General features: G+C 39.8%; 2 protein-coding genes and 1 non-coding gene across 7 annotated transcripts in view; 1 reads left to right on the plus strand and 2 right to left on the minus strand.

Moving 5' to 3' along the window:
• The window catches only part of ANKMY2 (ankyrin repeat and MYND domain containing 2), a 38048-nt gene extending 23502 nt beyond the window's left edge, over positions 1–14546 (minus strand). Inside the window, exons 1-4 of one of the 5 annotated variants that reach the window (XM_044246141.1) lie at positions 8240–8304; positions 3135–3454; positions 2466–2583; positions 1029–1167 (exon numbers count right to left, since the gene is read on the minus strand). In XM_044246141.1, coding sequence (XP_044102076.1) covers positions 1029–1161 — 133 coding nt within the window. In that variant the 5' untranslated portion in view covers positions 1162–1167; positions 2466–2583; positions 3135–3454; positions 8240–8304. Of the gene's footprint in view, positions 1–1028; positions 1168–2465; positions 2584–3134; positions 3879–8239; positions 8305–14265 lie in introns of those variants that run through there. The other 4 variants (XM_044246139.1, XM_044246142.1, XM_044246140.1 and 1 more) reach the window with 4 other exon arrangements.
• On the minus strand, positions 10445–10586 carry LOC122905659. The gene has a single exon (XR_006384384.1). It is a non-coding gene; the product is annotated as a U4 spliceosomal RNA (small nuclear RNA).
• Positions 14547–14910: 364 nt separating the features above from the next.
• The window catches only part of BZW2 (basic leucine zipper and W2 domains 2), a 61085-nt gene continuing 50106 nt past the window's right edge, over positions 14911–25889 (plus strand). The window contains exon 1 of the mRNA XM_044246144.1: positions 14911–15042. The gene's annotated coding sequence lies outside the window, so the exon portion shown is untranslated. The remainder of the gene's footprint in view (positions 15043–25889) is intronic.

Here is a 25889-nt window from a genome sequence, read left to right on the forward strand (position 1 = left end):
CTATTTCTTGTGTTTTCTGTTCAATTTGGTCCAATACAATTCTGTATTATAGCACTTGTTTCTAAATCATTTATGAGAGCTCCTGATATAGAGTGTTATGACCCTTAGAGATACGTAATAAATATTTTCCTTAGTTTTGCATTTGTATTTTACTCTCTATATGGTATATTCTATATTTGGAAATGTTAAACTTATATATAATCAAATTGGTCAATGTTGTCCTATTTTAGTTGTATATTTTATGTATCATATTTAGAAATGCTTTCCTTTTATCCCCCCAAGTTTTTATTTAAATTCCAGCTAGTTGACACACAGTACAATGTTAGTTTCGGGTGTAGAATTCAGTGAATCACCACTTACGTACAACGCCCGTTGCCCACAGCAAATGCCCTCGTTAATACGCGTTACATAGCTAGCCCATCTAAGCACCCCCATGCTTTCCTGTCCCAGGCTTATCAAAATACAGATTACTGCTTTTCAAGTGTGAGAATATTATATTACATCCTCAGTTTATTAGGAAAAAAAAAAAAAACTACAGCTATGGTTAATTCCACTTAATTTTAAATGTTTCCCGGTTGTCTTTATTTACAAATCATAAGCAACATGAGTAAGAGTAAATTTCTAATTGGATCAGCAGAATTCAGTACATAAATGTCAGTGAAACAGAGAGACAACTCTATCATAGCAGCTATTTTCTCAAGAGAACAAAGTTCTCAGATTACTTCACAATACAAAGATACAGAACATCAACAGAACTAATCTGAAAGAAAAACGATTTAACTTCCTAACTCTACACAAAATAGACCGTAAGTACAATTAAGTGATTTAAATAAGTAAAGAAACATATTACCAAATTAAATATGTTTCATACGTTAAAACTTCAAAAACCAATTCCTACCTTTTCTATAAGAACCGATCTTAAAATTACTATAATGAAAACGCATTTAATTTAAAAGTATGCATGTACTTATAACAAATTTGTAGGGATGACTAATAGTAAGATATTACAATAAACGCCAAAACTTCACCAGAAAGCGCAGCAAACATGAGGGCTGTGTATCCGTGCTCATGTTGATGACAATTTACATCAGCTCCATGTCGTAAAAGTAATTTGCACATATCAAGTTTCCCTTTATAGGCAGCATGCATTAGAGGAGTCATTCCATTCTTCAACAGAAAGGAAAAAAGTATTAATTTTACTTATTTACCTCTTCCCCATGAACAATTCCTGCAATTATTCAAAAACATAAAAGAAACATGAATTAATAAATTCATCTTTATAATTTGTAAAGTACTTTATGTTGATTTCCTCACTTGGCTCTTTCATAAACTGCTGAGGAAAAACGATGGTTTTGTTACCTAATTCTTTTTTTTAATAGTTTAGCAGACAGATTCAGAGAAGACTTGCTCACCCTCACATAAGCAGTAAAATGGCCAGGCAGGTACCAAACCTAGATCATCTGGGCTCTCATCTCTATCATACACACTTAGTTACTAGGAAAACAAATGAGCCAACAAATACGAATGCAGAATTTTTTTTTTAAGATTTTATTTATTTATTTGACAGAGAGAGAGAGATCACAAGTAGGCAGAGAGGCAGGCAGAGAGAGAGGGGGAAGCAGGCTCTCCAGAGAGCAGAGAGCCCGATGCAGGCCTTGATCCCAAGACCCTGAGACCTTGACCCAAGCCGAAGGCAAAACTGAGCCACCCAGGTGCCCGAATGCAGAAATATTTTTAAAAACCAATAAACAAACACAAAACAATTAGAATGCCTATCAAAGAGAAAGCTGAATGGAGTATGTTATATCCACAACATGGAAGGCCATGAAGCCACGGACAGGAGCGAATCTGTATCTGGAGAACTGGAGAGAGTTCCACGCATTACTGACAATGAGAAAAACAAGATGCAGCAAATGTCTATTTCCATGGTATCATTTAAAAAATAATGATCCCCAAACCACATGTACATTTTGAATATGTATGATTTGATCACATACATGACTGAATGTATAAATTCTGAGAAATGGTTGGAAGTATTTACACTCCACTGTTTAGTCTCCATATGCTTTGTGCATATCCAGTGAAACATCCAGCTTTATTTGTTCTGGGAATCTGATACTATTTGGTAGATAAATGAACAAGTTGTTCTCAAGTAAACCAGGATAAGCTATAAATGCTGGCATATCAAAGCTGTTTTTGATAAAAACCTCTCCAAAACACAATCTCTTAAACCTCCGAATACTAACATGCTTTGAATTGTTCTTTATGATCCCACACTATTATTATGAACAGAAGCTAGCAGTATTTTTTTTTTTTTTTGAGATTTTACTTATTTGTCAGAGAGGGAGAGTAAGAGAGAACACAAGCAGGGGGAGCAGCAGGCAGAGGGAGAAGCAGACTCCAGGCAGAGCATGGAGCCTGATGCCCCAGGGATACGAGGACTGAGCAGAAGGCAGACACTTAACTGAGTCATCCAGGCGCCCAACCAATATTCTTGAAGGGTTACTGATGCGAGAATTATAGGAAGGCTGGGACCTTCAAGAGGCTCTCCAGAAGACATTCCAGCAGGAGTCCTCATTGTTTCTTGAGAACAATAAAACATTGATAAGACTATAATGTTAAGACTTCCTTTGTTGGGAGTATCTACAAGAATGAGGTATTTCAAGGTTGGGAGTGGCTCAGGAAGGTGCGGGTAATCAGGATCTCATTACACACACACACACACACACACACTCAGCTTTGAGGAGGTGGGAATGAACTATACGGTTATTACCTTTTGAGTGAGGCAAAAATGTATTCAGAACATGGCTAGGGTGATAGCCCCCAAAAGATGCTATTACCTGGACACAAGAAGCTTGAATTAAGCTGTGAGGTGGGGAAGGACACAGTACAGGCAGATGGGCAGTCAATAACACCCCAACCCCATCCTATAAGGAAAGACTGAATGAATAAGCCTAACACTATAATACTGTCCTATATATAATATAGGACGTATAAATATAATATAGGACATATATATACTGTTCTATATATTTAAAAAATCTAAAGCAGCATTCAACACAAAGAGAAAAAGATGCTTAAGAACAAAGAAGATGTGCAAAATTTGGGGAGGTTACATTGCAAAGTGTCCTCACCTGTTTATGTCTGCTTGTGTTTTAACTGTCCTCTGTGTTGATCACTTCTGTCCACTTCATCTGCCTGCCTCCCTGATTCCTGATCCTGTTTCCTCTTTTTTTTTTTTTTTAATTTTCTTTCTTTTTGCTCTTTCTTATTTACCAGCAGTCTTAACAGGGACTGGTTTTTCAGAGGCAATCCATGAGAGCTTTTTAAAGGGGCAATGAGCAAACCCAATCATATCATTTTCTGTGCAATCTCTGAACTTGTTATCTTTGTCATGTCTATAAAGCCGTGTATCTTTTTCCCATATCAGCTGTCAGTGCTGGGCTGTTTGATCCTGGGAAACAGAAGCCAAACATGTGCTAACTGATAATTTATATTAAGCTTTTCTTTTTTTTTTTTTTTTTTTTTTTACCGAGGTATAATTTACATACAATGTTGTATTAATTTCAGGTATACAACATAATGTGTATTATGAAATGTATAGAAGCTTTCCAAGTAAGAGGATATCTCATACACTTTCTTAGTTCAATTTTGAATCATAAGAACAAAAAGAATTACAAATTTTGAATGTAATTTTTACTATGCATTATCTGAGTTATAGTATAGACTGTTCTTTATGGAAACATCTCAATGGGCAAAGAAAAAAAGGAAGTGACATTAATAAATTTTGATGTTCCAAACAGATATAAAGCAGCTACCATCCTACAAATTTTCTAGTCTTTCTAGTATTTTTATGTATTCCAGTATAAAATATCAAGAAAAGGAATTGGTTAATTTAAAAATATTATCAATCTACTAGATATAGAAAAGAATATGTCCATGTTCAAAATAAATTAAATTGAAAATGTCATCTTCTAGTTACAAAAATGGAACAAGCTATTATCAGTTAGAAAAAAATAATACCTCATGTCCATCCCAACTCAAATCACGAAAGGGGAAATAAGGTTTCATAAAATGTTATCACAGTGTTACAAGTAATTCATCAGTTATATTTTAATATCTCTGAAACTGAGTTGTCCTTCGCAAATATTAGAATCTTACAAATTATCACCAATCTCCACCCCCTTCCTTTTTTTTTTTTTTTTTTTTACTATTTCTGAAATCTGGATGAGTCTTATAATCTATGGCATATTCGAATCACTTGAAACACCGAGAGTAAAATTCCCCACTTCCTTGTCAATTCCCAAAGGCAACTTTGGAAGAAGTCTGCTTAACTGAACTGCTTGAAAAACAAGCAGCTAAAATTCTTTAGATATTAATGACCGAAAAAGAACTGAAGCTTCTCCCCCATGATTCTCAAATCGAAGAATTTATCAATATTAGCCTATTATGTTACAATTCTCTATCATTACCTAAAGCTTTCATTCATTCAGCAAATATTTCCTGAGTGCCTAATATATATCCGACACAGGTTTATGCGCTGTGGGTAGCAATGAACTAATTCCGTGCTCCTCCAGGCTAAGTCCCTGACATTCAAATTTTAGTTGAGGCAACAGGGCAGGTGGTACAAGTGCTCTAGAGAAAGAACATCGCGTAAGAGGGAAACAGAATGGCAGAGAGCAAGAAGAGATTATTAGTTGAAAAAGGAGAGTTAAGAAATGTCTCTCTAGGCAGGTGGCTTTGGACAAATCCTTTCCTAAAAGGAGTGGCTACACAAAGGATTTAAATGACCAGTGGAGAAACCTCCAGGGGAAGAGAATGCAAGTGGGAAACTCTGTGTGAGAGAAGTATTGCCTTCAAGGAATATCAAGGAAGCCAAAACTGTCCCCAAGATCTCCAGGAATCTCCTTGGCTTGATCCCCATTCTTCTAAGGTTTTTTTTGTCTTGTTTTGAGACAGAGAGGGGGAGAGAGAGAGAGAGAGAGAGCGCACAAGCAGGCGGAGTAGCAGGCAAAGGGAGAGGGAGAGGGAGAGGGAAAGCTAGAGGCAGGTGCTCTGCTGAGTGTTGAGGGCAGCTAATATTGAGCATTTTTCCATTTGCTTTTCATTTTCATTGTCTTTATAGCCATCCCAGGGAGTGTGAGGTGGTACCTTGCTGTAGTTCCCTCGTAGCTAATATTCAGCACTTTTTCACGTGCATATTGGTCATCTGAATATCTTTTTGGAGCAGTATCGAGTCAGAACCTTTGCCCATTTTTTAATGTGTTATTTGTCTTTTTATTATTGAGTTGTAGAATTTGTAATAGCTTCCAGTTATAAGTCCCTTATCAGATGTGATTTGTAAAACCAATCTGTGGATTATCTTTTCACTTTTTTCATGGCATACTGTGAAGCATAAAAATTTTAGTTTTCAGTTTTCCTTTTATTGCTGGTGCCTGATGGCTTTTTCAAACGTTCACGTTCACTGGTTCATTTCCTCTGCTTTCTGAGTATAGCCTAAGCTTTATTAAAAATTTCAAATTAAAAGCTCACAACACCACACAGATTGAAAGTATAATAATAAATGCTGCAAAATTTCTTCTATCACTTTGGCCATATAATCCAAAGCTTTTGATAAATAGGAACTTTTTTTTAAAATTTATTTATTCGACAGACAGAGATCACAAGTAGACAGAGAGGCAGGCAGAGAGAGAGGAGGAAGCAGGCTCCCTGCTGAGCAGAGAGCCCGACGCGGGGCTCGATCCCAGGACCCCGGGACCATGACCTGAGCCGAAGGCAGAGGCTTTAACCCACTGAGCCACCCAGGCGCCACGATAAATAGGAACTTTTGATAAGTTTGCTTACAGTTCTAAATTGCAGACAATTACTACCTCTAGTCCTTCTTTAACCCAAGATTTACTTAGAATTAAAATTAAAATTTCAGGTTGTTTTATTATTTGGATCATATTTTTGTGTATTTTCAGTGTATTCTACTGCATTAAGTGAATTTCTCTGAAATTAGCTAAAATTGCCTTTATAAAATTGCATAATACATAGAGTAATTTTTATCAGTGTCCCATGTAAAAGACAATGTACTATTTTTGTCCAAGTTACACACAGTGCATTGACTATCAATTAGTTACCCAAATTTTCTGTTCCCTAAATTACTTTTTTGCTATTTAATCTGGTGGTTTCTTTTTTTTTTTTTTTTCCAATTTATTTATTTTCAGAAAAACAGTATTCATTATTTTTTCACCACACCCAGTGCTCCATGCAAGCTGTGCCCTCTATAATACCCACCACCTGGTACCCCAACCTCCCACCCCTCCGCCACTTCAAACCCCTCAGACTGTTTTTCAGAGTCCATAGTCTCTCATGGTTCATCTCCCCTTCCAATTTACCCAAATTCCCTACTCCTCTCTAATGCCCCTTGTCCTCCATGCTATTGGTTATGCTCCACAAATGAGTGAAACCATATGATAATTTACTCTCTCTGCTTGACTGATTTCACTCAGCATAATCTCTTCCAGTCCCGTCCATGTTGCTACAAAAGTTGGATATTCGTCCTTTCTGATGGAGGCATAATACTCCATAGTGTATATGGACCACATCTTCCTTATCCATTCATCCGTTGAAGGGCATCTTGGTTCTTTCCATAGTTTGGCGACTGTGGCCATTGCTGCTATAAACATTGGGGTACAGATGGCCCTTCTTTTCACGACATCTGTATCTTTGGGGTAAATGCCCAGGAGTGCAATTGCAGGGTCGTAGGGAAGTTCTATTTTTAATTTCTTGAGGAATCTCCACAATCTCTTCAATAAATGGTGCTGGGAAAACTGGACAGCTATATGTAGAAGAATGAAACTCGACCATTCTCTTACACGGTACACAAAGATCAACTCAAAATGGATAAAAGACCTCAACGTGAGACAGGAATCTATCAGAATCTTAGAGGAGAACACAGGCAGTAATCTCTTTGATATCAGCCACAGCAACTTCTTTCAAGATACGTCTCCAAAGGCAAAGGAAACAAAAGCGAAAATAAACTTCTGGGACTTCATCAAAATCAAAAGCTTCTGCACAGCAAAGGAAACAGTCAAAAAAACAAAGAGGCAACCCACGGAATGGGAGAAGATATTTGCAAATGACAGTACAGACAAAAGGTTGATATCCAGGATCTATAATGAACTCCTCAAACTCAACCCACACGAAACAGACAAACACATCAAAAAATGGGCAGAAGATATGAACAGACACTTCTCCAATCAAGAAATACAAATGGCTATCAGACACATGAAAAAATGCTCATCATCATTAGCCCTCAGGGAGATTCAAATTAAAACCACATTGAGATATCACCTTACACCAGTTAGAATGGCCAAAATTAACAAAACAGGAAACAACATGTGTTGGAGAGGATGTGGAGAAAGGGGAACCCTCTTACACTGTTGGTGGGAATCTGGTGGTTTCTTAAAGGCGTTACTGTGGTCTTACAAATTTCTCCTTTGAATTCTCTTTTTCTTTATGTACTTCAAAGCTTATAAGCTTCTAAGTGAAGGCTTAAAGCTACAATATTCTTGATAGGTTATTAATTATTAATTTAATCGATGAGAAAGTCATTTTTAAAATTTTTTTTATTTTTTGCTTTAAACTTTATTTTGTCTGATGTTAATTTTGGTACCTATTTCTGAGTAGAAGGTCAGTAAAAACCCCTTCCTCTTTTGCATGAGCAAGTGATGTTCAGCTAACTTTCTAACACTAGAGACACACTATAAAATAAAGAAGACACTAGCCACACGTGGTTAATGGCTGATATCGGACCGGCCAGGAAAGACACCACCATCAATGCAGAAAGTTATTTTGAAGAGCAGTTATTCTAGGAAGTTGAGTTTAGGTTTGGTTAGCTTTACCCTAGAAGTAGAACTGCTGTATCAAAAGTATGCATATTTAAAAATGACACATATTCTAAAATTTTCTCCAGTGTGTGATGTCAATTTACACCTAATTCATTAGTACAGAGAAGTCCAGTGTTTCTCACTCTTTATAAGAAATGATATGATGTGGTTTAATGTGGACTTGACTAATAAAATTAAACATGTTTTTACATGCTTATTTGTCTTTGTAACCTGTCTGCTCACTTTGGCTTAGAGATTAGTATAACTTAAGCACAAATGCTAGCAAACAACTGTGAATATTACATTTTAGGTATTATCCACTCTTATAAAAAGCAAAGCACTTTATTCAACTTTTTAAATCTTACCTCATCCAAACAGTTGACACGGACGTTCTTGCTGGCTAATAGGGTTCCAGCTTCTTGGACCGTACCTTTAAAAAAGAAAAATAAGGAAGAAAGGAAGGGAAGGAGGGAGGGAGGGAGGGAGGGAGAAAGGGAGGGAAGGAAGGGAGGAAAGAAGAAAAGAAAGAAAGAAGGAAGGAAATGAAAAATAAGGTTATCATTACAACAGAAAAAAAAAATCTAACATCACGAAAACAAATGTTAAAGGGTTATATGTAAAACTTGGGGCACCTGGGTGGCTCAGTGGGTTAAGCCGCTGCCTTCGGCTTGGGTCATGATCTCAGGGTCCTGGGATTGAGTCCCGCATCAGGCTCTCTGCTCAGCAGGGAGCCTGTTTCCCTCTCTCTCTCTGCCTGCCTCTCCGTCTACTTGTGATTTCTCTCTGTCAAATAAATAAAATCTTTAAAAAAAAAAAAAAAAAGGGTTATATGTAAAACTAAAACTAGTCTGGTTAGACTGTTAGGAAATAAAGCATCAACATAACAGCATTTTTTCCACCGAGTAATTAGACAGAAGAACAGATTTATAGAAACGAAAATAGCTCCACCTTGTTTTTACTTCCACTGACCTTACAGTATATTAAATTGGCCATATTTTCCTTTTGGCAGTGATACAATAACCACAAAGCAGACTCTTACTACTGAAATCTTAAAGGGCATCTAGTCTAACCCACAATCTAAAGCTTAAATTCCAGTCCATGTAATAATTGGAGTTCAAAATACAATCAGGATTTCTATACTCTGCCATCATCAGGCCCTGTGACTTGATGGCAGCATACTTATAATAGAATTCTTGGTTTAGAAATGCTTAGATAAAAAAAAAAAGAGAGAGAGAGAGAGAAAGAAAAGAAAAAAAAGAAATGCTTAGATAAACATTTCTTTGTAGCCCAGTTCCATAGAAAAGTGCCTATGGTCAGTACTCAGACTGTCATACTGAACATCCTCGAACATAAACCTGAAGGTTAGCCCTTTGTAAATTTGGAAATAAGCTATAGTTGGGCCACAACTGTCAAGTTTTTCTAGTCTTCCGTGAGGCATACTGATGACATAAGCAACTAGTTGCAAGAATGTTGCTATTATCATCGTTAATAATAGTCAGCTACTTGTTCTGCCATAAAATTTCTGGTTTGATGGGGAAAAGAACAATGAAATTAGAATGTTCTCAGGAAGAAAGAATGAGACAAACCTCTCCTTCACAAGGACATAAAAGAATAGGAACATCCCACAACTGGGAGTTTTTTCTCTCCTTCAACTGAAAATTACAGTTTAAGAATGTGCTAACTTCTGCTAGTTTTCCAGGTTAAATGTGGAATGCAGAATAAAGATTAGCATTCTTCTCTCTCCCTGACCTGCTCCTTAGGCAAGTCATCTGGTTGCCTCACATGAACAGGGAACGGACAGAGAAATATCTCCTAGATTGACAGAGAAATAGCTCTGCTGGGGTAATGTGTCAAGTGAATGATCTACAAATCCCTGGATTCTGACAGCAGCTATCATGTAAATAGTGCATTTTTCTGACCCTCTACTCCACTGGAGGGCACTTAGTATCACTGGCTGAAGGACTACAGGATGAATGGGGGAAAGCCCTCAAGCTTATGAGCAAGTTCTACATGGAACATTATTCATCCCTGGCCTTCTCAACAGAGACTTTCTCCAACATCTTTAGAAAGGAATTAAAATAGAACAAAAACTCTGGCAACCCAATTTTACTTCAGCAAGATGCTTTGGCTGAATTCCATTATCCAGTGAGAAATGAATGAAGTGATTTTCCATCTGATTAGGAGATGTTTATTTATGCAGGAAAGGGAGAATACTAGAGGGACTGTGAGCATGTCAAAGCACGTTCCATGTTAGGGGAGGGTGGGGATTACAATCACAAACATTGGGCTCCTGCAAGAAAATAGGTCGATAATTCTATAAAGTGTTTAGCCCAATGGCCAACAGTCTAAGTTAAATCTGTCTTGTCAGGAAGCAATTCAATGTAAGTAAATAAAGATGAGGGATGAACACATATATCACTGAATTCCACTTCACTTTTTTTTTTTTTTTAAGATTTTATTTATTTATTTGACAGACTGAGATCACAAGTAGGCAGAGAAGCAGGCAGATAGAGAGGAAGGGAAGCAGGCCCCCTGCTGAGCAGAGAGCCCGATGCGGGACTCGATCCCGGGACCCTGAGATCATGACCCAAGCCGAAGGCAGCGGCTTAACCCACTGAGCCACCCAGGCGCCCCTCCACTTCACTTTTTAATTAGCAATAATCGCGCCTCGGATAAACCTCATTGGCTACGATACTGCCACTGTGCAAAGCTCCACTTCACTTTTTAAAATGCAGGGACCAGGATGAAATTTTTTTTCTCAAACTGTTTGGGCTTCCAGATTTCGGAAAACAGATGAGCAAAATACCCAAAGAAGAAAAACTTGTGATGATTTCTAATTTTATTTTCCTAATTTAATTAATTTAATTCCTAAATTAATGACATTCACTAGAAAATTATAGAAGGTTTAGAATACACTTAAAATATGTACCACTTATCATGCTTTTTACTGCAATTTGTTGGTAAAATAAACCTTATTGTCCAAGCCCATTTCATAATTTTTCATTATGTAAATAATGAAAAAAAAAGTAATAAATTCATTACTTTCTCATTAAGTCCACAATCCCAGAGATTTCAGGTACTAAACAAGTAATGGAAGATCTTCTGGTTTATACCCTTAAGGAAAGTTTAATTTATTTTGAAATAGTGCTTCCTCAGTGCTCAAGAAAAAAGATATCAGAAGTTAGAAGAATGGGTCAATGTACACGTAATATAAGCCCATTGGATGTGCTTCAGTGATTCCAATTTTCTGTTCTTAAATGTCATTGAATGGATGCCATCATTAACTATGATATGAATGGTATATATGTAAGAGCTTCTCAGTTTTAACTGGAACTTCTTGGTATTTCTAACAAATATACAATCTGTAAGATACCTAGCATGTGAAGTCACCTGAAGAAGAATTGTTCTGAAAGTGTCCAGGAGCAATGTGCAGTATTCTCTAAATTGTTAGTCTCACTCACAGTCTACTTAACTTCTGAAAGGTGCTGACTGACCAAAGAGAGATACTCAGTCATATGCTGAGTTTATTTTGGATTGGCCAAAATGACAGGTCACACTTGAATAAAAGTTTATTGTCAGTTCCAAGTACTAGTGCTAACTGATCTAGTACCTCCCAAAGTTGAGAAATGTATCAACGGGGGGGAAAAAATTAGGAACTCTATCCACCTACTTAAAAAAATATATTTCTTATAAGTATAAATACAAACTTGGCATAGGACCTTCACTCAACTCTAAACCAAAAAATATTTCACAAATCAAATGTACACAAAACTACAAAATCAGTAACATTTAAAAATTAAAGTGAATTTAACTTGATAGATGATACTGTTGTTGCTGATATTAAATTCCCTCTAGAAGTGAATGTGGTATGGACAGATATGGTTCTGGTTTCACTTTTTCTTTAGTTTTCTTTCTTTCTTTCTTTCTTTTTTTTTAAGATTTTACTTACTTATTTGATAGGAAGAAAAAGATAACAAGTAGGTGTATTGCCAGGCAGAGGGAGAGGGAGAAGCAGGCTCCCTGCTGAGCAGAGAGCCCGATGTGGAACTCAATCCCAGAACTCTGGGATAATGATGTGAGCTGAAGGCAGATAACTGTCTGAACAACCCAGGAGCTCCTGTTTAATTCGTTTTCAAGTCCACTGTATTTCTAGGACTATAAGCCAAAAGAGATTTCTGCTTTACCATTTATTTCCTGTGTGACACTGGACAAATTATCTAACTTCTCAGTTCCTCAATTTCTGCGTCTATAAATTGGAGATCACTGTATTACCACAGTAATAGATAAGACAAATAGCACTTTCAATGCTTTACAGCCACTAACTCATTTGATCCTCCCAACAATGTTATGAAGTCAGTACCAAGGAGAAGCTCAGGACAGTAACTTGCCCAAGGCCACATCACCAGAACATGATCGTGGTAGGATTCCAAATTAGACCTGAATGGTGAACCACCCCATGTAGTCTCTCAGCATGCTGTTGCTTAAAAATAATTCCTAGCTCATCAAGATAAAATGTATCAACACATGTAAAGTGCTAATAATTATGCCTGGCTCATACCAACATTCAATAAAGGCTGACTAGTTATTATTTTCTCACATCTCCCATTATTTTTCTTTGAGAGTACAGTGATGGCCCAAGGACCTTCACTTGACAAGACTGTATCACAGACTGAGTCCATCTCAGTTGTTTTCTCATGGGTTGGGCCAACGAAATTGGTGAACCACACTGTCTCAGCACGAATGCAACTTGATGTACAATGTGGACCCAGAAACATCACAGCACTAACCAGACTAAACTTGACATTAATTCTTTTATATGATCTTTAAAATAAAAACTGGTGTATACCTAAGGAAATATCCAAGGATTCCTTCCCCCCATCTCTTCCAAAAACCCACTTTATAAAACTGCTCAATTGTTTATAATTTGAAAAACTGATAGCTCCGGACTGTCTAAAAGCAGAATGTCCATTCCTGGTGGATTCTGAGTGGATCCTGTTTCCTTCTCCCAGCACAGTACCTGGCACACAGCTGGGGCTCACATGTTCACTGAACTGAATCCCAGAACCAAAGAGGGAACGGAGAAATTACCCAGAGACGGGAAGAACAAAAAACCGCCTTGCCAAAAAGTTCGGCCAGAACTGTGCAGAACAAACAACAAAAGCACCAAGTCCATGTCCCAGAGTTCTAGGCAAAGACGACTTATGATAAATGTAGCTGTGACTGACTTAAAATTGCTGAGATCAGATGAGGTGGGATCAGCTCATCAGCACCTGTTGGTTCAAATCCGACTTTTTTTCTCTTTTACATTTAGACTTCCCTTGTCAGTACGAAGAATAAATCTGCCTCACTCTCTGGGGGTGCAGATTTGAGCCTGACTGCTTAAAAGAAAGAGGACTGGAAACTGGGAAGCCCTTACGCTGCAATAACGCCTCTGTGCCATTCCAGGACAGATGTGGCTATCTCATCCCGGACCAACCACCTTAACTCTGTCCACAGTCCCCCCGCGGAGCGGTGACTATGCAGGAGAAGCCACGTAGTCACGCGCTTGGCACCTGCCAGGTAACAGGACTCAGCAGGGAACTCCTCTGGGACATCCACTCGGGGACTGAAGGAGAAACATGGCTTCTGGCTCGTCCCGGCGGCCTACATTTCCCTGCCCAACACCCGAAGAGGCGGAAGTGGGATAGGCGTTGGGAGGGTGGAAGGGAAGGAGCTGAAGAGAGCGGGGAGAAGATCAAGCTGTGCTTAAGTGCGCCGAAGGCTGTGGACGCCTAGCCAACCTCTTCGCTTCCCTGAGGGTTCCTGCGGAGGCGGGGGGCTTCTGAAAAGAAGCCGGGGAAGCCCGGACACAGAACCCTCCATGTGGCAAATTACAGACCTAGTTCTCTGTCCTTATAAAGAACCCTTCTCCACTTGAGTTCCCTCCACCCCCAGGCGGGGGCGGGGACAACTATGGGATCCAGATCTTTCGGCCTCCGGAAGTCGAAAGGGCCCTTTAGACACCCTTCTAAGAACCTGAGGCCACCGTCGCCAAGACTGACGGTGATCAAAATCACGTTGAGAGTTTTGAAGAATGCGCATCGTGGGACCCACACGCCGAGGTCGCTCATTATAACCTGAGCTGGGGCCTGTATATGTGTATCTTTCCAAAAGCTGGTTTGGGAGACGAACCCCTGCAACCTCGGCTCTTGTCCCAGCACTGCTTCTTGCTCCCCTCCTCTCCGCCCCCGCAACCGGTCCCAGACCACCGAGGGAAATGCTATTTCCTGGTGCGAGGCCACCAACCTCGCCAAACCTCGCCGGAGGGTCAGCCCGGACAGTGGCGCCTCCAGGGCTCCGCCACGCCCCCAGACCAGGCAGGCAGCGCCCCGTTGCAGCCCAGCACCCATACCTTTCCCGATGACTTCTAGCAGCTCCTTTTCTTCCTGGGTCAGCTCGCCTTTCGTTATATGAACCATTGCTCCCGCCAGCTTGAAGATGATTCTGTTTCTTTGGCGGTATTAAAAAGAAACTATGTATGTGTGTTAGGAATGCCAACCGCAGTGGGGCAACTCGAGACCAGGACGCTGAGTAGCCAAGCGCGGAAGCGTTCGAATTCTCTCCTCCCTCCCGCAGGCTGGCGAGCAGCTGGCGAGCTCGGGCGAGCCGGGAGGTCTGTCGCTGCAAACCCAGCGACAGTCACCGCCCGCCCGCGCGTCATTGGCCAGGCCGGGAGGAGGAGCTACAGGAGGCGGCAGCGAGAGACTCCCATTGGAGCAGCCTGGCAAGGAAAAACCCAATGGAGAAAATCAAAGGGGGGAATTAAATTCCTCTTCCACGTTCTCCACCCCCCACCGCAGCTCTTTTCAATATTTAGACACAGGCTATATTTAAATTCTCTTTTCAGAAGTTCTGGGTCCGTCCATGGCTGCTCGACGCGTGCAGAGATCCTTGGCTGCCTCTGCAAGCCCCCATCGTTTCCCCAGGAGTGGCGCAGCCCGGGCCGGGGGCGGGCTGGGAGGCGGGGCTACGCGGCAGGCGGGGCTGCGCCGGGCTCTGTGGGTCGATGTCAATGTGTCTGTCCTTCACTCCTCCATTGTCTGCCGCCTCCACTGCCGCGGGTGCCACCGCCGCTGCCGGAATCGCCGCAGCCTGCAGCCTCGCGCGTCGCCGCTACCTCCTCGGACAGGTGAGAAGCAACCCAGGTGGGACAGGGGAAACCTGGAAGGCTGCGGGAAGCGCGGCCGCCGCCCCGCCTGGGGCTTCTATCCGGGCCGGAGCTGGCGGGCAGGAAGCATGTGCCTCCTGGGGCGGCTTCCTGTCCCCCGGTGGGGAAGCCTGCCCTCTACCCCACTACCATCGCATATACCGTGTCAGTACACCCGATGGAAGAGTCGCCACTTGCCACATTTGGCCGTCCGGGGAGACCCCGGGACAGCGAGCCGGCGGGGGCGGGCCACGCGATGGGAAGCTGCGGGTGCCTGTCGTCTCGTGCGTGGCACCGCCAGATGCGGCTCCCCGGAGGCCGGGGCTGGGGCTTTGGGCTAGGGGTGGGATGGGGAGGAGAGCTCCCCGGTGCGAGAGAGCTGAGCGCATCATGAGAATAGTCTCTGAAGAAGGTAGTTCTCTGTTGGCACGCCTCGACCGCCACCCCCCCACCCAACCCCGTCCAAAACACACACACTACTTGTCATCTCCTGGCGTCTGTGGAAGCCGGAGAAGAAAGCCGGATCTGATCGCCCTATGGTGCCTGTTAAGGATGTTTGGAAGCAATTTACACTTAAACTAATACTGCGTTTATGAGAGATGGCCTGGGGGGAAGGGGGAAGGAAGGGCCTCTGCTCTGCTAGAGTTCCCAGTCTCTTTGTAACTCCGATCTGGAGATTTATGGAAATAGGGAGGGGAGGGGAAGGGGGCGGAGATTAAATTGGTGTTGCTGTCTATATATAGCCTTAGATTAGCCTCTTAATCCAACCTTCATTCAACTGTAATATGTTGCCTCGAGCTTTGAGCTAACACCGTAGGTAGCTAGGGGGTAAATACAAGTGTGTACCCTCCTGTGGCTCAGAAACGAGACTTGCTGGCTAATATGAGGTCGGTCATTCCTCCAGGGCGCGCATCCTTAACATATTTACGGCCTCAATGAAAGCTTCTTTAGAAATAAGTGTTTATGTGTTACTGTTGTTTCTCTATGGACTACTATTGATTTTTCTTCCTAGACCCATCTACTTCAAAGAGAAATATTTGAATAATCCTCTAGACTTTTTTGTTAAGCATCCCCACCACCCACTTTCTCCCCACAGTGCCCTATGTGAAATGAAATGCATTTTCTTCTGGCCTTATGCCTTCCATTTCTTTCTTTCTTTCTTTCTTTCTTTCTTTCTTTCTTTCTTTCTTTCTTCCTTCTCTCTTTCTCTCCTTCTCTCTTTCTCTCATCTTTCTTTCTTTCTTCCTTTTTTTCCTTAAGCATTCACCAACACTTCTGAAATCCTGGAAGATGTTCATCATTATTTCCTGCATTTAACAAAATCTTTTCTAAACTCCAGCTGTTTTCTTTTTAAGGCTTCATCTTTACAGGCTGGGGCAGATCTGAGCCAGAATATCTCACATGAAAATACTTTGTAATTATTCATCTCAATGTATAACAAAGAAACTGTTGTTTGATGATGCATTTAATAATGATGTGCCTTGTTCAAACAACAAGTAGTAAGGCTTTTGAGAGTGACCCATCTTTTGTAACACTTAAAATGCTGTTACTGCCATAGTTACAATTGATTTAAAATACAGTATCATGCAGAAGAAACCCACAAACCTAAGAAAATGCTTGCAGAGTAACCTCCTCTTCTAGCATGTGACTGAACATCTTATGGTGGATGTGTGTCCAGAATTGGGTACTTCACTGCCAGTATTTCCATCTACTGTGCCAGATTGGGGCCATGGTTACTTGAAGGTCACACCTGTTTGTCTCACTGAAGTTGTTAGTTCCTCGAGGATAGCAGCTTATTACCTATTTTCTTGGTGCTTATTGGCATGTGGTTGGTATTTAGTCCTCTGAATACAATGACCTCAGTACATTTAGTCAGTGCCATTTCAAGACAAAAACTAACATCTGTGAAGAAATGCAGATTAAATAATAAGTTGTTTAAATTCCTAGAAACAGATGTGTAATGGATAGCATTCATCAGATGGATTACATTAATCATTTTGTACAGGGTAAATACCTAATGTAAGAATCAGATTAACTAGTGAGCATACCTTAAACTTGATCAAGGAACTTTTCTTGTACTAAGAATTTATTCATGTCAAAGAAGTTTTTTTTTTAAGATTTTATTTATTTATTTGACAGAGAGAGATTACAAGTAGGCAGAGAGGCAGGCAGAGAGAGAGGAGGAAGCAGGCTCCCAGCTGAGCAGAGAGCCCGATGCGGGACTCGATCCCAGGACCCTGAGATCATGACCTGAGCCGAAGGCAGCGGCTTAACCCACTAAGCCACCCAGGCGCCCCATGTCAAAGAAGTTTTATTGGTAATAAAATAGCTACCACCCACTTACGGAGTATTTAATTCTTGCCAGATATTCTAACAGATGATTTCTATGGGATTAAATTTAACCATGTTATAGTGACCTGAGGTAGCCAGTGTAATCTCTGTTGTGGCAAATAAGAGGACAGAAACTAAAAGAACTTAATAAATTTGCCCACTGCCCCACAGTTAGGAAGTGTCAGAGCTAGAACTGGAACCCAGATCTGTCTCCCAAACCTTTCTCTTTTTACTGTTTTCCACCTATGTGGCTGGCAGTAAGGGGGAAATTATATATTCTTTCAACTCTCTAATAGATAACACATTCATGTGATCTCAGCATGCCAGAGATACAAGTCTCTTTCCTACCTCTTTTCCCTGTCTTTTTTCCTGGCTTGCCCTGCAACCATTGGTAATCTGTTTCTCTCCTATCCTTCTTGAAATATTTTATGTGTTTATAGCTTATATGTATATTCCCACTTTTTGACAGAACTTGGAGCATACAAACACACTGTTCCACACTGCATAATAAAATTTGCATGATGCTTTGGTCTCTCTTCTGTTTCTTTTGTCACCTTTTTAAAAATAATGTTTCTGAAATGTCTGAAATTTTTATGTCTCCTCCCCTCCTGGCATTGCTGCAGATTCCTTAAGTAGCCTGCTTCTCTCTCATCTCCCCCCATGCAGCTAATTCAAGGTGCCTCCCGTTCAATAAACCTGGAGCACCCATCATCCACCCAAGAAGGAGACATACTCTGTAAAGACAGAATTGATTCACTTAAAACATGTCAATAGCTTTCCACTGGCCACAGAACAGAGGCCCAGTTCTTGCTTGGAAGGCTCCAACTTCTGGTCCCAGCCTGCATTTCCAGTCAGCCAGCCCCTCCCACACACTCTAAGGTCACCACACTGCTGGTTCCCTTACATGCCAGTAATTTCCACCCCGTTGTTCCTGTTTTTCTCTTCCTGGAATGCCCTCCCTTCCTTCACCACTAAGTCTCCTGTCTCCTCCTCAGATCTGATGGCCTGCTTAGCTTTCAGAATACCACTTATTTTCATGATCACCTCTCCCACCTTATCCAGTGGGGCATTACGGATGCTGGGAAACACATTTCTTCTTATGTTTGAGGGGGATGAGTAAAATCTTGAAACAGGAGTCACTGGTACCATTATTGGCATGCCCTAAGTCTCTCCTACCTTCTTAGGCACCCTAAGGTCTCCCCATCCTAATCATTGCTTCTTTACCTGGCTCCCCATGAAAATACCTGAAGCAGGTACCTTTTCATGACATTCTATTATAGTTCTTATTAACCTGTTTGACCCCATCTCCTTCTCAACTCTGAATTAACTAGGACTAACTTACCCTTGTTTCTCAAAATCATATTTCAGAGTCTGGCACCTCATGGCTTCTCAAAATCATATCCCAGCGTCTGGCACCTCGTGTGTACTCCGTGCTTGCTGATTTGAATTGAGTTTGATCTCTAAGTTATTTTAGGTGGATTTGTTTCTGTACTCGAGTAATCCTTCCTGGCAATTTGAAGTGATGTGGCACTGAGCACACACAGCCATAATCAAGGGCAGAAGGTCTTGAAATGTTTAGCTCTCAAGGTTCTTGACATTCTGATTGATGAATCCTGTCAACTAAGAAAAAAAAGTGTTGATATGCACATTACAGATTTTGCATACCATTCCTGGATTTCCCTCATTAAATCCCCAGACTTCCAACTCTCTGCTTTCAGAGACTGCTGTTTCCTTTTTGTTGCAGGGGAAGAGCTTGTTTTTGAGCATTGTGTCTTTCTGGGTAATGTTTCCTTGACATTTGATTATCTTTTCTTAGGTACACTTTTTGACTAAGAAAATATTTGATGCCATCATGGAACTTTATTTTCTTTTACATTTGAAAAAAAAAAACTATTGTAGATAGATAGATAGATATCGATATCTATCTATCTACAATAGTTTTATATATATATATGTTTTTAAAGATCCCTCCTTGTCTTTTAGAGATACGTATGGAATTATTTAAGGAGGGAATTGTATGGCATCGGAGATTTGCTTCAATATAATTCTGGGACCATGGGGGACAAACAGTGAGTTTAAGAGTATTAATAAGGAGATTGACTTGTTAACACTTGAAGCCGGGTGATGAGTACATTGACTTCATTATACTCTCTACTTTTGTGTATGTTTCAAATTATCCATAATGGTGTTTTTAAAAGGAGAGTTTGGAAGTATTACAGCCTCTAAAAATTGTTGTTGTTTAACAAAGCAGAAGAAATACTAGGAATACAAATGTTCTTTCTGTACGCTCAGAGTTTAGCTTATGCAGTTATTCGTTTAATGTTAAAACAGTTGCACCTCAAATCTGCAAAGGATCTTGTGAACAATGCGTTTCCATAAACTGTTCATATCACATTTTAGCTTCTCCACAAAACTGAAAGGTAGGTGGCATTGCTCAGTGCTTGTGGCCCAGGCTTATGAGTATCTCCCTGGAAGCTAATTTTCATCTATTTTGAAAAATGACAAAGTAATTTGCAGACAAGTCTGAACAAAGGGTACAAATATATTTAATTTAACTGAAAAAAAAAAAAAAAAAAAACCCAAGATGTGAATCAAGTGGAGATACTGGTTTTCTTCTATGTTTCATAAACAATTTCCCAAAAAAGAAGTACCAAAACTCTTATGAGCAATATTAGCATTGTTAGGACAAGTATATTAAAGTAAGAAGAGAAGGGCCAGACTCAGAACTTGTGCCTGCAAGATTCTTACTCAGGGTTTGCTTAACGGCATGCTTATTTTCACATTTACTTTTTAGATTCTTAACAACTTTGTAACTTAAGGTTTCCTGATGTTTGTTTCTTTTCTTATGTTTTGGACTTTTAAAATGTTAATGTTTCCCAAGGCCAACATGGAGGTTGCTTGTATCATTTTTAACAGGTCTTCCTAGACTTTGTAGGATTTTTGAAGATTTACTTAAGCTTCAGAATGAAGTCTTCGCAAGTCTGAGGACAAGGTAGCCAGTCTATACCACTGCCAGGTGTTGCTGAAGCACACATTAGTTTATCTCCAGCTTCATCTCATATATATATATAAACTGTATTGCTGTGGAATTTAAAACTCTAGGCCAGTGCCTCTTATCTGAGTATAACAGACCTGTTCCAATAATTAAAAATAGAAAGCTGCTTCTGCATCAGAAGGAAGAAGTTAGTATTCCCTTTTCATTACCAATTAATACATTTAGGCTAGAAAATTGGTGGTTTTGTCACTTGTCATTTGATTGTCTATGGTGCGATTGTGTTAAACCTGGAAGACAAAGCAGCCCTTTAAACTGCATTGATCACCCTCTTCCTGGTCTGTTGATCTTGGAGTAAAGCAGGCCCATTAAGTAGCCTCTTCTAATGTGGTAGGAAATGATTATGGATGGTCTCTGGGAGTCGGCCAAGCACAACTAGAGTCTTGGGAATTGGAGGGAGAAGACCATGGCTCCAGCTTCTGGGTGAGATGTATTTTCCAAAGCAATCTCCCTTGCTTTCAGTTTCTTCATATATATACAGTAGAGATGCTCACCAAACTTACAAGGTGACTTTGAGGATGCTTGAGAATACTCTGTACTGTGAAATGTTGTATAAAAACAAGTTGTTATTTTTAGGGCCAATTCTGTCTGTTTACATTTGGGAAAAACACAATTATATGCCAGTTGATAAAACATTTCAATATAAAATTGTATTGGTGTTAGCATTTGCTATATACCTGTCTTCCTTAATTTGGGAAGATAAAAATTATTTTTTTAGAGAGTCTGTTTATTTATTTGAGAGAGAGAGAGTGAGAGAGAGCAAGCAGAAGCAATAGGGAGGCGCAGAAGCAGAGCAGGGAGCCAGACCCGTAGTTTGATTTCAGGACCCTGAGATCATGACCTGAGCTGAAGGCAGACATTTAATGTACTGAGCCACCCAGGTGCCCCAAGATAAAAATTATTTTTAAAAGAGAGAATCATAAAAGATACAATTCTAGAATTATAGCCCAGAATTGATATGTTAATAGGAATCTGTTATGATTAATGAATTCCAGAGAATAAGACATGATCTTCTTTATCCTCAAGAGGCTTATACTATCCTTCAGGAGACAGGCCAGTCCCTGAACCAATAGGGACAGTATGAAGTAATCGTCCTAAAGCTCAGTCCTGCTTATGTCAGCCCATTGGTCAGATAACCTTTGAGAACCCTTTCCTTGTTCAAGTGGCTTCTCCAGGGCCTGCCAGTCTATCAGCTCTCACTGGAACGATGTTGTTACTCCTCTGCCCACCCACTGGCTTCCTGATCCTGGAATGCCCTCCTCCGCCCATTTTTGCATATCAAATTTTACTCAAACCCTTCTCAGCTCAAATGACCCCTCCTCCACACAGCCTTAAATCTCCAGCCAGAGCTGTACAGACATGAGTGTGAATTCCAGAATGGGTGGAGCTCAGTGGGAGGGCTAATTCCTGGAGAAAGTGAAATTTTGAACTGAGTCTGGAAGGATTGGTGAATTTGGCAAGCCAGAGAGAACAACCCCCTAGAAAAACAATTATAAAAAATATTATAACATTATAAATATTTATAAGATAAATATGGGCTACAGTTTTACAGGCAGCCAGACTGGAACTAGCAATGGTTTTCACCCAAAAACATGTTTTCCTCAGTGTGTCATCTTTTTAAGATCATAGAAGTAGTAGATTATATTAAAGCACACTTTGATGGTGTTCTTGCTCTCAAGTAGTTTATAAAATGTGACGGCGCATGTTTCAGACTAAATTTAAAATTACAAACCACTGTCTTCAGCATTGGCCTTAGCAGGAAGTTGATAATAGACATTAAAACAGACAATGGAATAGAAAGTCATGTATCTATTAGAATATTTTGCCCTTGATTACACAGTGACTTGAAATTATTCAAAATAACTAGAATGTAAGTAGCTAGGAAATAAATTGGAAGCTCTTTGTGAGGTTTACTTTTAAATAAAATCTATCCGCATATCCGATCCATGGAATTTTTAAAATCTGTACCTTAAAGAAATCTTAAGACTTCTTACTCTTTCAATTTGACTTCTTTCTAATCAGACTATTCTAATATTTTTCTCCCTACTTTTAATCAGTTGAATCCTGAAACAAATTAAACCTGAGAGATAGGACAGGGACTTAATAATCAGATTAATGTGAATCATTTCAATGAAGGATTGTGGATGTCGTTAGGAGTTTTTGCAGCATTTTCCCTTGGTATCTATTAGGCAATAAAACACTTGATGGTTTAGAATAGTCTTTGTATTTTTAATATAAAATGTACAAACATTAGGATATACACAAGAATACTTTCCATTCTTAGCTCACTTGAATGTTGGTATTGATACCATGGGTCTCTTCAGTAAGTGTTTTTTGGGCAGTTAAATGCCAAATGGAATGATTTGGCTTGTTCTGGATTTGGCATGTGTTGAGTGAAGAGTGCCAAAAAATGTTCTGATAGTTATATGTGTAAACCATCTATTTTGAAAATAAAGGTTTGAGTAACTCATTGAATGAACTGTTCTTTTGGCAAATGCCAAAGAGACAGTGCCTTTGTTATGCTTTCTTGATTTTTTTTTTAAAAGATTTTATTTATTTTATTTGACAGACAGAGATCACAAGCAGGCAGATAGGCAGGCAGAGAGAGGGAGAGGAGGAAGCAGGCTCCCTGCAGAGCAGAGAGCCCGATGCGGGACTCGATCCCAGTACCCTGAGATCATGACCTTAGCCGAAGGCAGCGGCTTAACCCACTGAGCCACCCAGGCGCCCGCTTTCTTGATTTTTAATATCAGATGTATCTTTTGTTTCTTTATGTCAAAAAAGAAAAATATAATAACATATAAGAAAGCATAATGCCCCACATTAATATTAAAGATAGTGTCTTGGGGTGCCTGGGTGGCTTAGTCAGTCAGGTGTCTGACTTTGGCTCAGGTCCTGATCACAGGGTCCTGGGATCAAGCCCCACAAGAAGCGGGGAGCCCACTTTCCCTCTCCCTCTACCCCTGCCCCCACTCGTCCTCATACACTCTTTCTCTCTCTGAAGTAAATGGAGTCTTTAATACTTACCTACATATCTACATAAATATATGTCATTCAATTTTCTATTTTTAATTTTCTTAATTATGCAAATAACATTTTAGTAGGAAAACAATAACTTAAATCTGTGAAAGATGTAGAATTATATTTTATCTATTCATATTTCAATTTATTTTTATGTTAGATGAGGACTTTCAAAAACAGTTGTTTGGGCCACCTGGGGGGCTCAGTTGGTTAAGCATGGAACTCTCATTCAGCTTAGCTCATGATCTCATGAGTTGTGGGATGGAGATCTGGAGAGGGTCTGTCCCTCCATCCTTCCTTCATTTGAATCTGTGTAGCATTCTTTCTGAAATGAAGAAATAAATCTTCAAACAAAACAAAAACCAGTTGTTAGATGTACTGTGATCTTTGAAGACTTATAAATAAATCACAAGAAAACCCCCAGGCAGAGGTAAGTAATAAGAAGGAACACCAACTCTTAAACACTGCAGAGAATATATTGTCAGTCACTGTGAGGTAAACAGTTTTAGAATATTCTACTATCATCCTGTTCTTGTACATTCCCACCAAGGACCTTACTACTTCTCAAACTAACTACAGCAGCTTCCTGGATTTGTGATTTTTTTTTTTAAGATCTTTTTAAAATCAAGTTAGTTAACATATAGTATATTATTAGCTTCATGGGTAGAATTTAGTGATTCATCAGTTGCATATAACACCCAGTGTTAAATCAAGGGCCCTCCTTAATGCCCATCACCTACTTACCCCATTTCCCCCCATCCACCTCTCCACCAGCAACCCTCAGTTTGTTCCCTATATTTAAGATTCTCTTATGGTTTGCCTCCCTCTCTGTATTTAATTTAATTATTCTTTCCTTTCCCCAATTTTCGTCTGTTTTGTTACTTAAATTCCACATTTGTGTGAAATCTTATGGTATTTGTCTTTCTCAAAATAGCTTATTTTGCTTAGCATAATACAGTCTAGTTCCATCCACACCATTGCAAATGGCTTGATTTCATTCTTTTTGATGGCTGAGTAATATTCCATTATATATGTGTGTATGTGTATATATACACATATGTATGTATGTATACGTGTATGTATATATGTGCATATATAATATATATATGTATGCGTGTGTGTGTGTAGTCTTTTTCATCCATTCATCTTTCAATGGATGTCTGGACTTTTTCCATAATTTGGCATTGTGGACTTTGCTGCTCTAAACATTGGGGTGCACATACCCCTTTGAATCACTATGTTTGTATTCTTTGGATAAATACCTGGTAATATAGTTGCTGGGTCATAGGGTAGCTCTGTATTTAACTTTTTGAGGAATCTCCATAGTTATCTAGAGTGGCTGTCCCAGCTTGCATTCCCATCAGCAGTGTAAGAGGGTTCCCGTGTCTGCTCATTCTCGCCAACAACTGTTTTTTCCTGAATTGTTATTTTTAGCCATTCTGACCCATGTGAGGTGGTATTTCATTGTGGTTTTGGTTTGTGTTTCCCTGATGATAAGTGATATTGAGCATCTTTTCATGTGTTTGCCATTTATGTGTCTTCTTTGGACAGACATCTGTTCATGTCTTCTGCCCATTTCCTGACTGAATTTTTTGGGTTTTGGCTGTTGAGTTTGGTAAGTTCTATATGGGTTTTTGATATTAGCCCTTTATCTGTTATGTCACTTGCAAATATCTTTTCTCATTCAACCTACCAAAAGGTAGGTTGCCTTTTAGTTTTGTTGTTTGTTTCTTTGCTCTGCAGTTTTTATCTTGATGAAGTCTCATGTGATCATTTCTAAGAAAAAAAATGACATGTGTTTTTCTCAGTATACAAGGTAATAGAATTGGGTTATTATAAACAGGAAGGAGAACCCCACATTGCTGGGACAGAGGAAACTGTTGGCTGGGGGAAGGGACGTGGCATCAGTATTCAGGAGTGTGAAGATTATGTTTTTGTTAGAGGTGAGTCTCTGCAGGAAACAATATGATAATCAGCTTCTGTAGTACTAGAAGCCATGGTGCCATAAATTTCCTACTATTTACATGTCCCTCAAGGGCAGGAGTTCTGTTAATTCCTCTCACTAAAGATAAATGTTTTTTCCTTAACAGAACTCCATGGAAGATGATTTGGCATTTGGGAGGTAGCATATGCCAATTCAATTTATCCAAGTGCTGAACTAGACTTGAACATTAATATTTATGCTTTTCTCTCTAATTCTGAACCATAAAATCTATGAGGCAAATAATGAAAAAGCTGCCTTCGAGTATCATATAAATAATGGCCTAAGACACAGCAACGATTTTGGTTGGCTTTTTGCAAAGTACACTAAGATGGGGACTGGGTTGATCAGGTTCTGGCCCTCATTGTTCCCTGAATGTAAGCTCGTGGTGGAGGGAATTTTTGCTTTCATCTCTCCTTCATCACCAATGTTAGGATGGAATGC

This window comes from Neovison vison, chromosome 4, assembly GCF_020171115.1.
Source record: "Neovison vison isolate M4711 chromosome 4, ASM_NN_V1, whole genome shotgun sequence".
Lineage (NCBI taxonomy): Eukaryota > Metazoa > Chordata > Mammalia > Carnivora > Mustelidae > Neogale > Neogale vison.